Source organism: Dermacentor andersoni, chromosome 4 (assembly GCF_023375885.2).
Source record: "Dermacentor andersoni chromosome 4, qqDerAnde1_hic_scaffold, whole genome shotgun sequence".
Taxonomy (NCBI): domain Eukaryota; kingdom Metazoa; phylum Arthropoda; class Arachnida; order Ixodida; family Ixodidae; genus Dermacentor; species Dermacentor andersoni.
In genome coordinates this window covers 31,833,362-31,847,883 of record NC_092817.1, presented here as the reverse complement: position 1 = coordinate 31,847,883, position 14,522 = coordinate 31,833,362, and the positions used below count along the sequence as shown (strand labels likewise).

At 42.7% G+C, this 14,522-nt stretch overlaps 1 protein-coding gene across 2 annotated transcripts in view; it reads right to left on the bottom strand.

The window, feature by feature from the left end:
* The window catches only part of LOC126536864 (cell adhesion molecule Dscam1-like), a 185,463-nt gene that overhangs the window by 72,137 nt on the left and 98,804 nt on the right, over window positions 1-14,522 (bottom strand). For both annotated transcript variants that reach the window (XR_011893812.1, XM_072287776.1), the window contains exon 4: window positions 10,491-10,664. Coding sequence is in view for 1 of the 2 variants with exons in the window: in XM_072287776.1 (XP_072143877.1) it covers window positions 10,491-10,664 (174 nt within the window). In the remaining variant the exon portion in view is untranslated. The remainder of the gene's footprint in view (window positions 1-10,490; window positions 10,665-14,522) is intronic.

Below are 14,522 nucleotides of genomic sequence, written 5' to 3'. Positions count from 1 at the left end.
GCTAAGCCGAAACGAAAGACAAGGAAAGTGTATCTGTTTACCAGCTTTGGACCAGTTTACACCGGTTTTACATTTAAAGCGCTGTGTGATAGACGCTTTTTCATAAGTTTGACAAGTCAAGACTCCGGTAGTGCAAGTGCTTCGTCAATATCACTGAAAAGCTTACTTGAACGAATCGTAGGATGCAGTATTACTGACGCGCATGTATATATATATATATATATATATATATATATATATATATATATATATATATATATATATTTGCTTCTTAACGCGGAGTGCCTGATCATATAGTGCATGTATATATATAACTGACGCATGTAATATTGACGCGTGTACTTGTTTATCTTTTACAGGCGAGCGGTTTTCACCGTCTAACGAATGTTATCGCTCAGCGCGGGACGCGGCCGCATTGTATCGGAAATTTCTCGAATGTTATCGATGGTTCTATGTGCTGCCTGTTGTCACCGAAGCTTGTGTAGTCTGATTTCACGTATGCGCGACGCGAATGATGTAGAACTTTCTGGAAGACACGCGGCGGGCACCAGCGATTAGTGCGGAACATTCGATGACTGATGCATAAAAGCCGACGCGGTTGATCGGCTGAGCAGATTTTCGACGATCGCCGACAGTATTCGCTGCTGTCGCCGTTCTTTGAGTGTAGCCTGTTTTTGAGGGCAGGAGTTCGCCCAATAAGACGCTACTTACGTCATTCCCATATATATATATATATATATATATATATATATATATATATATATATGGGGGCGTACCGCAGTAAGCGTCACTGCAGCTTGCTGCGGGAGCAAGCTGCAGTGAGTTCCTTCGCAAAACTATGGAGAAATAGGCCATTCGACATTGCTATGTGCACGGGAAGTCGAGAGTGATTTGACGGTACTATATGCAGACCAGTTGCTCAACGAAGGCTTCTTTCTTAACCAAGCGTGAAGCTTTATAACTTATAAATGTTTATCAAATACTCTTCTGTATTACTCATGAACATAGGGATTCCTAAAATGGCCAATGCGGAACTAAATGCATAGTCGAGGGAAAAAATCTGGAAGCCACGGCTTCAGCAGAAAATTTCTATTTCTCCTAGCACAGCCATGCAAAGGTGGAATTGTCCTAATGCATGACACTGGCCGAACAGGCGCATGCAGGCTGTGCCACTTGATTCCGTCCTTCATACCTAAGCTGTGAACATAAAATACATTTCTATGGCCAGCTGTGGTTCTTAGACTTTTTCTCGCGGCCGTGCTTGCAATGGTGAGGAGAGAAGAAGAGTACACAAGGAAAGCAGTGAGACTAACCAGATATGGTTTGGTTTGGTTGCGCTGATGAGACGGAAAAAGACAGAACTGTTTCAAATGAGGAAAAGAATAAACCGGAAGAACGAGAGAGAGAGAGAGAGAGAGAGAGAGAGAGAGCCCTTACATTGTTCACATATTCTGACGCTGTATCGAGAACGGCTGGGAGGATCGTGTGAAATTGTAGTTTAGGGTCTCGTACATACAAGAGAAAAAGTGGAGAGAAACCAGCAGATTCATGACGGGACGTATTGTAGGCGAATGTTACGAACGGCAGAGTGGGATGCCAGCCGCGGAGGTTGGTATAGACGTACATAGCGAGTATTTCTGTGATAGTACGATTGAGCCGCTCTATGAAGCCGTTGGTCTGCAGGTGATACGCAGTTGTAAACTTGTGCTTTCTAGCGCAGGTGTGCAAGATGTCCTGGACAACCTGTGAGAGAAAGTAGCGGCCCCGGTCGTTAAGGAGTTTTTGGGGAGCGCCGTGGTGAAGTATCGCAGCGTCAAGAAGGAAGCCAGCGATGTCGGTTGCACAACTAGTAGGGTGAGTGCGCGTGATCGCGTACTGCGTGGTGTAGGCCGTAGCAACTGCTATCCACTTGTTCCCACTAAGCGATAGAGAAAAATGGCCAAGGAGATCAATACCAACCAGAAAGACTGGCGCAGGTGGTATTTCAGTGGGCTGAAGACGGCCAGCTGGTAGGGCTGCTGATTTTTCGCGATGCTGACAAGATTTACACGGGGCGACGTAACGGCAAAAGGAACGGTAAATACCAAGCCAAAAAAAAAAAAACGACGCCGGACACGGCCTTATTCCCCGTGCTACATCGCACTGGGCGCAAGTAAAAAGCGGGAATAAAAAGAGGGAAATAAAATGAGAGTGACAGCTCGGCGCGGTATATTACAGCACTTCCAGCAGCACTACAAATGGTCACTGAGGCCAGTAGTAGTAGTATGTAGTAGTAGTATGTTTATTTGGCCATATTATATACAATACAATATGCCCTCGAGGTGAGGCTAAAGGAGGTAGACCAAGCATACCTCCTGACAAGGCCTAAACCCCGATCACACATCATGGAAACGGGGGCCGAATGGACAAAAGAAAAGAAAAATAATGAGTAAACATGATCACAATAGTAAATAGTTAATGATAGACAATAATAAATATCCATTAACAATAAACAAAACATTTCATAATATGCACATTCAAAAAACTAAGTATACAGAATTAGCTGAAATTTAACCGGGGGGGAAAAGAATCGTCAGTTTTTTCTTAAATACAGACACACTATAACTTTCTAAAGCAATCTGAGTAAGAGACTGATAGGCATTACACAATGTTATAATTTGATAATCGGTTGTTTGTTTACCATAATTTGTTCTGGGTCTTGCAGTAGATAGGGCCACGGAACGTAGACCATACGCAACGTTTCTTGAATTATAAGTATTAGAAAAAGAGTTAAAGTCATGTTTGACTTTATAAAAAATGTGAAGAGCCAAACTAAAATTGTATAAATGAAAGAAATTGCGAACATGAAATGTTTCGAAAAGATTAGCTTCAACAGATGTACTTGAACTTAATAAACGTAGAGCTCTTTTCTGGAGAGAAAGCAATTTGTGTGAATCAGTTTTGTTGCATGTACCCCACACTAGATTGCAATACACCAGGTGAGACTGAACAAGGGCAAAATATAACTGTTTTTTAACTTGTAGTGGGAGGAGATGTCTAACACGATAAATAACATAAATAGATCTGGCCATTTTTAGTCTAATGTAGTTTATATGATCACTCCAACCCAAATCGCTACGAAAAAACACACCAAGGAACCGGCAACTATGAACTTGCTCGATGTTTAAGTCATTAAAAAATAGTTTGATGTGATGATCTAATGGTTTGTTTTTTGGATGGAAGAGCATAAACTTTGTTTTGTTTACGTTTAATTGAAGTTGATTAACATAGAGCCAAACCGCTAACTCCTCAAGCCAGGTATTACATTGGTGTTCAAGTACTTGGAGACTGGAGCCGGAAAAAAAGACATTAGTATCGTCGGCATACATCATGATATTAGGAGTTAATGGAATGTTTACAATGTCATTAATATAGAGAATAAATAAAAGTGGTCCCAGAATTGAACCCTGAGGGACACCGAATTTTATCATACCAAAACTGGATTTTACATCATGAATCTGAGTGTACTGTATCCGTGCAGTTAGATAACTTTCCAAAAGTGAATTTGCCACTCCACGGATCCCGTAAGTCTTTAATTTATGGAGCAGTATTGTATGTTGCACAGAATCGAAAGCTTTGCGCAGGTCGAGAAAAATTCCAACAGAAAAAAGCTTAGTTTCAAAATTGTTAATTATACAGTTTTTAATATCTAACAGAGCAGATTCTGTTGATTTACCGGCCTGAAAGCCATACTGTTGGGGGCAGATAAGATGTTTAGCTTGTAAGAAATTGTTTAGTCGCCTATAGAGTATACGCTCAGCTAACTTCGAAAACAGAGGCAATACCGAAATAGGACGGTAATTATTTGGGTCATTTTTGTTGCCTCCTTTGAATAAAACGGTAACGCGCGCGACTTTTAATTTGCTAGGGAATACACCAGAAAGAAGCATTCTGTTACAAATATGCGTAAGAGGGCCAGCAATAATATTTACAGCACATTTGATAGGAAAAGCAGCAACTTCGTCATCTCCAGGTGAGCAGGTGTTCCTGAATGAATTAATGATAGAAATAACTTCATCCACTGAAGTAGGGGACAAAAATATAGATTCAGTACTGCAAGAGGGTAAGTATGAGTCAACAGACCGAGTTGAATGACAGCTAGCAGAGGGTCGGTATGCTCCGGCAACTAAAAAGTGTTCATTCAGCATATTGGCAAGTGAAACTCCAGCATAATTCACCCCATTGACTTTCAGCTCAGAGGGAAGACAATTCTTCCTGTTCCCTATAATAACGTTAATACCTTGCCAAAGTAATTTAGGATTGTGTAAGATTGACGAAAACTTATTTATATAGAAAAAAGATTTAGCTTTCTTTAGATCTGAGTTTAATTTATTTCGAAACTTCTTAAACTTAACTAAATCATCCGGGCATCGCGTTTCCAAAAAACGAGAGAACATTTTGTTCTTTTCTTTAATTTGTTTCAAAAGTGCTCCCGTCATCCATTCTTTTCTAGCCTTTCTATGTTTTTTTATAGCTTGAGTTGGGAACGCAGCGTAATAGCATTCAAGCAGCTTCTGAATAAATATATCATAAGCACGAGACGAGTCATTTTCACCATATACATCTACCCAATTAATTGTAGACAACAAGTGACAAAATCTGGAGATGCTCTTTTCATCATTAACTCTACGAGCGTGAACGCGTTTGTTCAATTTGGTCGTATCAGTAAAAAGTGAAAAGAAAGGCAAGTGATCACTAATTCCAGAAGAAAAAACACCGGATATGCAACTCTGAGGTGGGAAATTAGTGAAGCACAAATCAATTAATGTTTCAGAGTGCAAGGATATGCGAGTAGGCAATTTAATAGTATTGTCACAACCATTAGACAGCATTATTTCATTTAAGTTAATCTTCAGAGCGTTATCCTCCAAAAAGTTAATATTGAAGTCACCTAGCACAATGATACGCCAGTTGTTTTGGTTAGCAAACTTCAGAAAACAATCAATGAAGCGAAAAAAATTGTCAGAATTTCCTTGAGGGGGGCGATACACAACCATAATAGCAACTCTATGAAAAGCAATGCAGACAGTTTCAAAATCAGTACAAACAATTGAATAATCCGACAAGACCTCAAAGCACAAATAATTTTGCACATATAAAGATACACCACCACCACGCTTTCCATCTCGAAATACTGAAATGGGTTTATAACCAGGAAACTCGCTGACATCTGCATTTGAGGTAAACCATGTTTCAGTGAAGGCAATAAGGTCAAAATTAAAGTTCAGTTTAGTTAATTCAGCTTCTACTTCTTCTGATTTATTTTTTAGGCTTTGACAGTTCAAGTGGTAAAGAGATAGTGTGTTGCGAGGATTGTAAGCACCATCCTTTAGAAAGTCGGTGAATGACTCGGCAGTAAAATAAGCCATTGTCGAGCAGGTGTACTGCGCAGTCTCGCAGCAACAGTGATTAAACCATCTTATCAATGTCCTCCTCACAAGCGATCCTGATGGCTCGTGCACCAGGTTGCTTTCGAGCGTAGATCTTTCCTTCCTTTGACCAGACGAAAGCGTACTTCATTTCCTTAGCCTTCATTTTAGCGAGCCACAGTAAATTCCTGCTAGAAGCCGTCAGGTTATCAAAGAATCGAATGTCATCTTCGCATTCTTTGCGCTTTGAAATCCAGTCTGTTTTTGTGGATCGGTTGGCAAAACGGATCAAAACCACAGGCACCTTGTCTGGTTGAGATGGAAGGCGGTGTAGCCCTTCAATGTCTTTTGCTACAAGTGTGGGCAAGTCAAGCTTCACAGCAAGGCTGTTTACTTTGCTCAGTAAATCTTCACCATCTGTCACAGGCATTCCATGTATTTCCATGTTTTGCCGCCTACTGTACTGGCTCAGGTCGTTCAATTCCTGACGCAGTTTTCGAATTTGCTGCCCGTCCTGGTTTGCCTCAATGTCGTCAACTCTCTTACGCAGGAGCTCGATTTCCTTGTCATGCCTATTAGATACTTCGAGCAATTTGTCATACGTGTCAGACATATGTTGTACAGACTTTTCAATGCTTGAAACGGTTTCCTTCAAAGATGTCAGATCATCCACTTTGGCCGTGAGATTTACCAATGACTTACTAATCTCAGCAAGCCGTTTGCATAGGACAGCAGAAGATGCATCACTGCTGCTATCCTGACTGCGAGACGCCGAAGATCGGCATGTCAAGCATTTCAAGGCTTTTCTTAATTCAGCATTTTTTGCTTTGAAACTCCGCTCCCCAACCCCTGCACACTTCCCTATATGAAACCTTTGACAGCAATCTGCACAAGTCATAAATTCTTCACCATCTATAATATCTTCGTAGCATGCAGAACAAGGATCAAAATTTTCAGATGACATTGCAAGCAAGACACTAGACCGTGGGCAGCAGTGGCAGCAGTGGCGGCAGTATGCACTGGCAGCTTAACAACAGTAAGAAAAGACAACTAACCTGTAAAATTGTAAAGTGCGTTTCAAAACCTGCGGTTGCGCACGAATAGCTTTCACCAGCAGCGATGAATGTGGCCACGGTTCAAGAATTTTTGCCTCAGTAAGGTATAGAGCGACCAACTGTATATGGTTTCGGTTGGTTATTCTGTTCAGAGCTAAAAAATGAAAAAGGTTCTAAATACAAAAAAAAAAAGAAGTAGGAGGCGGAGAAACGCAATGTACACACACAAACTATGGACGAGGGAAGAAAGTGGGGTGGGGAGGGGGGGTCGCTGTTGCTACTTTCTGCTCGAAACTGATGAAAATAGGAAGTGAAATGGAACCTTTCGTAGTTCGGAGTGCAGGCGTCCGTTTGGAGCGTCACTCCCTAATTCTCGCACGCTATATATGGCGAGCCGATATCACAATGTCCGTGCAGGCTTTTTTTTTTTAGTTTTTTGTTTTTCACATCATACAGCTGGTGCCCTGTGCTCGGCGGCCGTGCCAACCACCCATGACAAAACCAGGGGATCACTTAGGCAGCAGATAGAAGATATCCGAGAAACAAGGCCGGAGTTGGTGACACACCGTAGACGGGAGCGCTGCTCGACGATAGCTCAAAGCGGACTGTACACACGACACGAGCGAACACCTAAGCAGAAGCGTGCGCCGTCTAATGGAGCTGGCGCCGACGAGTGTGGCAGACGCCGCCGCGGTCTGCGGCCTTTTTAGCAAAGTTGCAGGAAACCCGCCACTTCCAGCACTATTGGCCACTCAAGACTTCGCGGAGCAGATGCGCTCCAGAGCCGCGTGATCTTGAAAAGATGGCTATTAATCTCACATTGCGCAATAGTTTTACAAGTGCGTGACAGGCACGCGTATAAAACGCTAAGGCGACGTGAACAAGAAGGAATGAAATGCAATTTGATGCGACAGGAATAGTGGAAGGAGTGGCGTCACTTTGAGTGTTCTTAAACAAGGAGCTACAAACAAAGGCTTAATCGAAAGCTTAGAAATACCGACAGGGTTTCTTCGACGCAGATATTTTCGCATTCAGAAAGAAACTCACCGTATATTGAGAAGTTTCTATCGTCAAAAAAAAAAAAAAATTAACCAGGCAAGCGAGCAAACCAAACACACCAAGTCATATTGCTAGCAGACGGCTAAACAGGTGTATGTTCCGGTATAGTTCTGGGCGTTAGGGCTATTCTTTCGTGAAAATAATGTCATGTCCGTACGCCTAAAGGCGTACAAACATGATATATTTTTTACTTGCCATTTAGGGCACGAAGTGTAGCTCCTGGACCTCGAAAACCTAGAAAGATACTGGCAAGACACGAAGTTCCCTAAATAATTAACTATAATATCTTTTCTACCATCAACTTTCTGTTTCGTTTCCCAGAGGTGCATATGTGCCTTGACGTCATGACGCAGAAGGTGGTAACGTGGGAGCAGGACATCGCGATGTTTTGGCACTCGCTGTGGTTCGCTCGCTGTTCAGTTATCCTGTTACAAAGAGCAGCGATATTTTGTTGCGAGCCCCGAGAAGAAATATTTTTATGTATATGGAATAGTATCGCACCTACTAGTAAGTCGACATGCCCAGAGCACGAATGGGGCTTCATATATATAAGGCCTATTAGCAAATATTAAGTAATCCATTAAATGATCATTTACAGTTAGACATATAGCGAGGCCCGCTGCCGCTCGTATGCGCTAACGAAAAGGAACATTACTGTTTCCTGCTGCACGGTTCTAAAGAAATATTTTCACCGCTTATGCAGAACTGTATGTATTGGCTCCACTTCCTCGCAGAACTGTGCTTGCTTGCGCATCTTGCACATCATTCCGCGCGTTTCTCGTTTTTCCGCTCTGTGACGAGCAGCAGCCGGCACCACATAAAGGTGCCAACGTCTCCTTTAATATATATAGGAAAAAAAATAGACTAAAATGTGCTTTCCTTCTTTTTATCTGTGTTTGCGTTGGATTCGTAAACTAGTGCTAACTCAATAAGAATGTGCGTGGTTCAGTGAGCTTTCTTTCGCTTTTCGTTTCTCAGAAAGAAAAGGAGCGGCGGAATAACTATAGCTCAGGTATGGGTTCTATGCAGCGAACAGACAGAAATCTCTGCTGAGCCTCGGAATTCTGCGAACGTGCAGATAAAAAAATGACGCGGGACAGGCACTGAAGGTCCAGTACGGGTACGACGGTGCGACAACATTCGGTGTCAGTAACGATCGGTCTAGAGGCGCAATACTCGCGAAGATTCAATTACCCGACGTGCGACGGCAGCGGAGGACCGCCAGCACAGCATTTACAGTGACACGGCGCCGATAAGAAATACGCCGTCGGCGATTGGACAGACATCCGGCAGTCGCGAGGAATGACGCTGCCATGCTTTATTATTAGTAGCATTGTTAACTTTATCCTTTAGGCACACCCTTGTGGCAGGCTGTGCCAGATATATTTAACGAAGGGCACTTCCTTGTATGACGCAGTTTCAGGAATAGCAAGAACCCCATGCTTCACCATGTACGCCGTCCTATCCTGTGTCCCCCCCCCCCCCCTTCTTTTTTTTCGAGTCTTCTCACCCAATGACGCACTGTTTTCATAAAAAAAGGCTATACAGAGAGCTGCACCTCTCTACTTTTTATTCGTATGGTTCGTCGATAGCTGAATTTGCATGGGCTTGCTCCTCTGTTCACATTTCTGTCAGGCAGTATTTCCTCGGGGCAATACAACTTGAAGATAATATCATCCCGATAAACTTAATAAGAGTTCAAAGATTTCGACTTTATCAAATCAACGACAGTGTATAAACATTTTAAAATGAGCTGCACTTGTTCGGCAACAATTACAGGCATGTTAACGAAATGACGGTGTCGTTCTCCCGGCGAGGTACCTGCCCTCTGTCGCCACTGCTTCGTACCACCACTTGAAAAAAAAAAATGTGGTTAACACAGCGATTCTGAAGGAGCGGTACATCGTCGCACTCACACACGTAGGTTGCGTCTTTGGAGAGGTCAGGCTATGATTCTTGTGTAGAAGGATGTTCAGTTCTTAAACTTCTCATTTTGTTGCCATTTAATTAAAAACAAAGTTGAAACTTTCCTCCGATTCCGACTTCATTGATTGCTTCTTGAATGACTTCAGGTCCTTTTTTTGTTTCTCAACACATGCACATTTAACATGGTCAATTTCTATACGCTGATACTTTCACATACATTTGTAAACTATATAGCGTGTTGTTTTGAGCCGCTCAACGAAAACTGTCGAGACACGCACGATTAGGAAAGTTAACATCTTAGCATGTGTGGAATATTGACTGCTGCTAGTGTATCGTTCTTGATATTTAGCGCATGAGTCCAAATCGTTGCGGAGTTGTTAAGAATTCTGCTTCCTTTTGTCTATTGCAGACCACAAACTCCTGAACAGGGCCAATGGGGCACTTGCAAAAAGCAAATAAATATTACTTTCCAAAAATAAATAAATAAATAAATAAATAAATAAATAAATAAATAAATAAATAAATAAATAAATAAATAAAAAAATAACACAAAACAATGAATGAAGCAATACAATGTTGCAGGCTATCTATATGTAATCTGTAAACTTAACAGAGAAACGTCAGTAAGCTTTCTACAGGTTGTCTGAATAGAGAGAGAGAGAGAGAGAGAGAGAGAGAGAGAGAGCAATGAGAGGAAAGGCAGGGAGGTCAATCACGCGAGCGCCCGGTTTGCTACCCTACACTGGGTGTAAGGGAAAGGCGGAAGAGAAAGAGGAAAACAGAAAGGTTGTCAGCACTGGGTGCACGTGGGATGATGCACAGGGACACTATAAACGGTCTCTTCAGCCGGTGCACTTCAAGTAAGGGACTAATGCACCAAAGGCTTTTTGTGCCAGTGACGGGTGTAGCCATGGTCCGAGTAACATGGACCCATAGAACGTCCTCGAGTCCAGTCGGTTTAAAGTTATGTAGAAGATGCCACGAAGTTCTTCGCGTTGAAAAGGCCGGGGGTCACAGCGAGACCGCTCGGCAAACCACCCACCGGTCGGTGATCGTGGCGTGATGAGTGCCGGGCTGTGGTGCTCCTCCTCCCAGGCGGTGACGATCACGTGGTGGCTCACGTGACTGGGTACGGGACAGCGCACTAATAGGGCGCCGCCACGTGGCACCGAACCTGGAGCAGACCACATGCGCAGCTCCCACTCCTGAGCCACCACTGCGAAAATAACAATAAAAATAAAGAACAATAATAAAAAAGGGCATAATTCACACTAGCATTTTCGCTCCACCATAATACCCCCCCCCCCCCCCCCCCGTGCAATGTGCATTCGGGGTGAACAGAAAAGGAAATGATGAGAAGCTATCGTGAGAGATAATGTTCTCCATATCTGCTTAAAAGTAAGGCCAATGTCAGCTAAATGCAATCGCATCAAATGCCTTTCAGGTGTCCGCAATTCGCATGATTTCTACAACATGAGGAAACTTAAGTTCTCCCTTACATCTTTTGTTTTCATGGCTAATCGATTCGTGTCGCTACGGGGTTTTTAACATTTTATGCAGCCGTAACACTTGCACCGAACATACAAAAAAAAAAGTGATTCCATTCAACAATCACTTCAGAACTCCGTCCTTATGTTCTTGTTTTTTTTAGATGAAAACCAAGCCGTTTGCTAAGAAAACTTCACAAATGCCTTCAAACCATTTAAATCAATGCTTCCGTCTTCATAGCACCAAAAAAAAAAAAAGGAGACTGTGAAAAAAAGAATTGATTCCACGTCACGCGATATCGGAGCACACCGTGGCGCGAAAGAACAAGAAATGAATACTTCAATTCCTGAACATTTTAAATGTACCTTCTTAACGATGCCATATATTACCATGAAGCTTTAATGGCAAAGAGGACAGAATATTTTATACCACATGCAGCTGAATTAGTTATACGTTCGCTCAAACCGAAAAGGACAGCGCTTTTAAAGCACCTGTTACCTTTATGTCCATCCTGTACTTTGAAAGGTAAAAAAGAAGTGGAGTACCTGTTTGTACTTTTTTTTTCATTAAAAATATGTACAATTCTTGATGTGTTCGGCAGTGCTTTCTCACGGGTAGAGCTAAAAGCAAGACGCCTTCTTATGCCTGAAGTTGGCGCAAATAAAATAAAGTGTATCTCACCGGCACAAGTTTTTCACTCAGTCAATGAAATAAAATAGGCCGCACTAGCACGCGCAGGATGCAAAGCGACGTCGGCTTACCACGCCGAGCTGCCGACAGGCGAAGCATCGGTGGCGTGATAAATGGACTAAACGCGCACGCTCTGGTTTGCTCTCTCCCTCAATGTACTTCAAAGGTGCCATCAAGGACGTCGATCCTTCTCGTGTATAGCGCTACACTATTATGCACTGCTCAAAAGAGCGAGTCTGGGTTCGAGCGTGAGGTTTCCCCCGATTGAGAGCAAGCGGGGGCGGACGGGGGGGGGGGGGGGAATTTTTTAGCGGGCGATGGGTGGCAGATTACGTAGCCTTGCTGGTTTCGATTCGGCCGAACGTAAATTGCCGTCGGTGTCGTAGCTCAACGCCGCAGGCGCCCCCTGGCTGTCGATCACGGCTGTGCTCGGCGGTCGCGGCTGAGATTAATGGAATATGCAAATGGACGCGCCGGCACGCGCCTCTTCGCGGCTGAGAGCAGGGAAAAAAAGAAAAGAAGAGGTTGACACCGTCCGCATTGTGTAGTGTCGCCACATTGCTGTGACTCGCTTCGTCGCCCCGTTCTTGCAATTCCTCTTTTCTTTTCCTACAGGCAATGCAGTGGCGTGAACAAAAAAGAAAGAAATAGGAAATAAAAGAAGGAAGGGTGCGTTTCTAAAACTGCCAAACTTTTCTGTCTTATTTATTTTTCTCGGTGTGTCTTTCACCGAAGCGAAAGACATCTGCTTTGATCGACCGCCTTATTTTGGCACCGGACGTTTACTTGGAAACACTGTTCGCGCGGTGTTCTGGATGCCTGATTTCCTTTAAATCTGCATTCTAAGCATCTACTCCGTGATTACAAGAATCTGTTGGTGGTCTACGGCTTAAGCTGCATCTAGGAAATAGATGCGTGCTACTAAAGTGCGGGTGTTAAGAAGAAAGTGAGCTCTAAAATTTGACCGAGTTTTCCTTTTTCCAAGAATTCAGCGAAGTTTACCTGAGAGAGAGAGAGAGAGAGAGACAGATAGATAGATAGATAGATAGATAGATAGATAGATAGATAGATAGATAGATAGATATACAGGTAGATAGATAGATAGAGAGAGAGAGAGGGAGAGAGAGAGAGAGAGAGAGAGAGAGAGAGAGAGAGAGAGAGAGAGAGAGAGAGAGAGAGAGAGAGAGAGAGAGAGAGAGAGAGAGAGAGAGAGAGAGAGAGAGAGAGGGGGGGGGGGGGGGGGGGGGGGGCGGAGAAGCCAGCGTTTCTCCGCAAGTTCGGGAATTAATATCTCGAAACTGGTGCACCCCTGAGAATTCGTTCCAAGTGCATATCCGCCTTGCGAACTCCACGGCTAGAATTTGTAAATTGTAATATAGGTCATAAGGTAATTAGTTAAAACTTAATTAGTGATCTTTGTTAATTATTCGATTATGAATTTCAATTTTTTTTTTTGCAAGTAGCGTCCGTCGTTTTGAGTGGATCGTTTCATCAAGTAGGATTGTGCTATCTCCCCAGGCAGCCTTTAAGAATTTTTGAATGTCCATATGGTCGCCTCATCAAGAGTAACTAATTTCAATGCTGGAAGCCGCACAAAACCGAGTCGCTCGATTCATTTCATGTAACTATAACCGCCATTACAGTATAACAAAAATTAAGCTAGACAGTCCCCTCCAGACGTTAAGTAAACGTTGTTCTGTTGCTCTTTTATGCTTAATACGCAAATATGTTCACAGCGTAACGCCATCTCCACTGCCACTTGAAAAATCATTACGCACATCCAGGCGCCTCCATAATCACCTCAGCATCAAAGGCATATTTGGTAAAACTAAAGCTTTCAATTCTTCGGCTTTGCCACAAGCCATCGCACTTTGGAACGATCTTCCAGATGTCATTGTTTCAATCGCTAACCGCGAACTTCTCTGCGAGCGCTTGTTTGCACATTTTACGAGCTGAGACTGTATAATGATGCATTCTTTTGTTCTGCTTACTGTTACTTTTCTTTGTCCTTGTTCAGGCTGATCACGTATTTTGTTGTATAATCCCTCATCACTCAATGCTCATGCCCAAGCCTGTGATGTACCTTTAAATAAATGAATAAAAAAAGTGTTCGCTGAAACATCCTATATATATATATATATACACACACACACACATATATATATATATATATATATATATATATATATATGTATTCAAGTTTGTCAGTCCTGGCGTAGAGAGGTGTCATATTTAGAGGATGAACATTCCTGATATTAGCCGTGTTAGCAAGTTCAATATATTCCAAAGATAAGCAACGTTCATAGTTAACAGTGGCGTAAAACAGTTTAAGGCTTTCTACATGACGCCATCATACTAGGGAAGATAGGTTAAAGGAGGGAAGGTTAGAAGAAGGGGAGAAGTCCTTTTCGTAAGGTTGGTATATAAATCGAATAACTTTTTTTGGAAAGATTCGAGTTTCTTTATGTCGGATTGCAAGTATGGATTCCAAATGGTACAGCGGTATTCCAAGATGGGCCACATTAGAGTGCTAGGGCTTCAAAACAGGTTGCTTTAATGTGTTTGGACCACGATAAATCGTATGCGAAGAGAATGCCAAGGTACTTACATTCAGAAACGTTTTTTCAGAGGAATGCTATTGAAACAATAATGAAGGCACAATTGCGAAGTACGTGTCGTGAAGGACATAGAGACAGTATTGCGAAAATTACTGTTCATTTACCACTTGTTACACCATGTACAAAAATTGGAAAATGCACTGTTTAGAACGACATGATCTACATTGCTAGTGAATGTGTGAGAAATGACGCAGTAATCGGCGTAAAACCGGATTTCAGTTCATAGTACTTTGGCAGGCAGGTCATTTACATACAGGAGGAAGAGAAGCGGGCCTAAA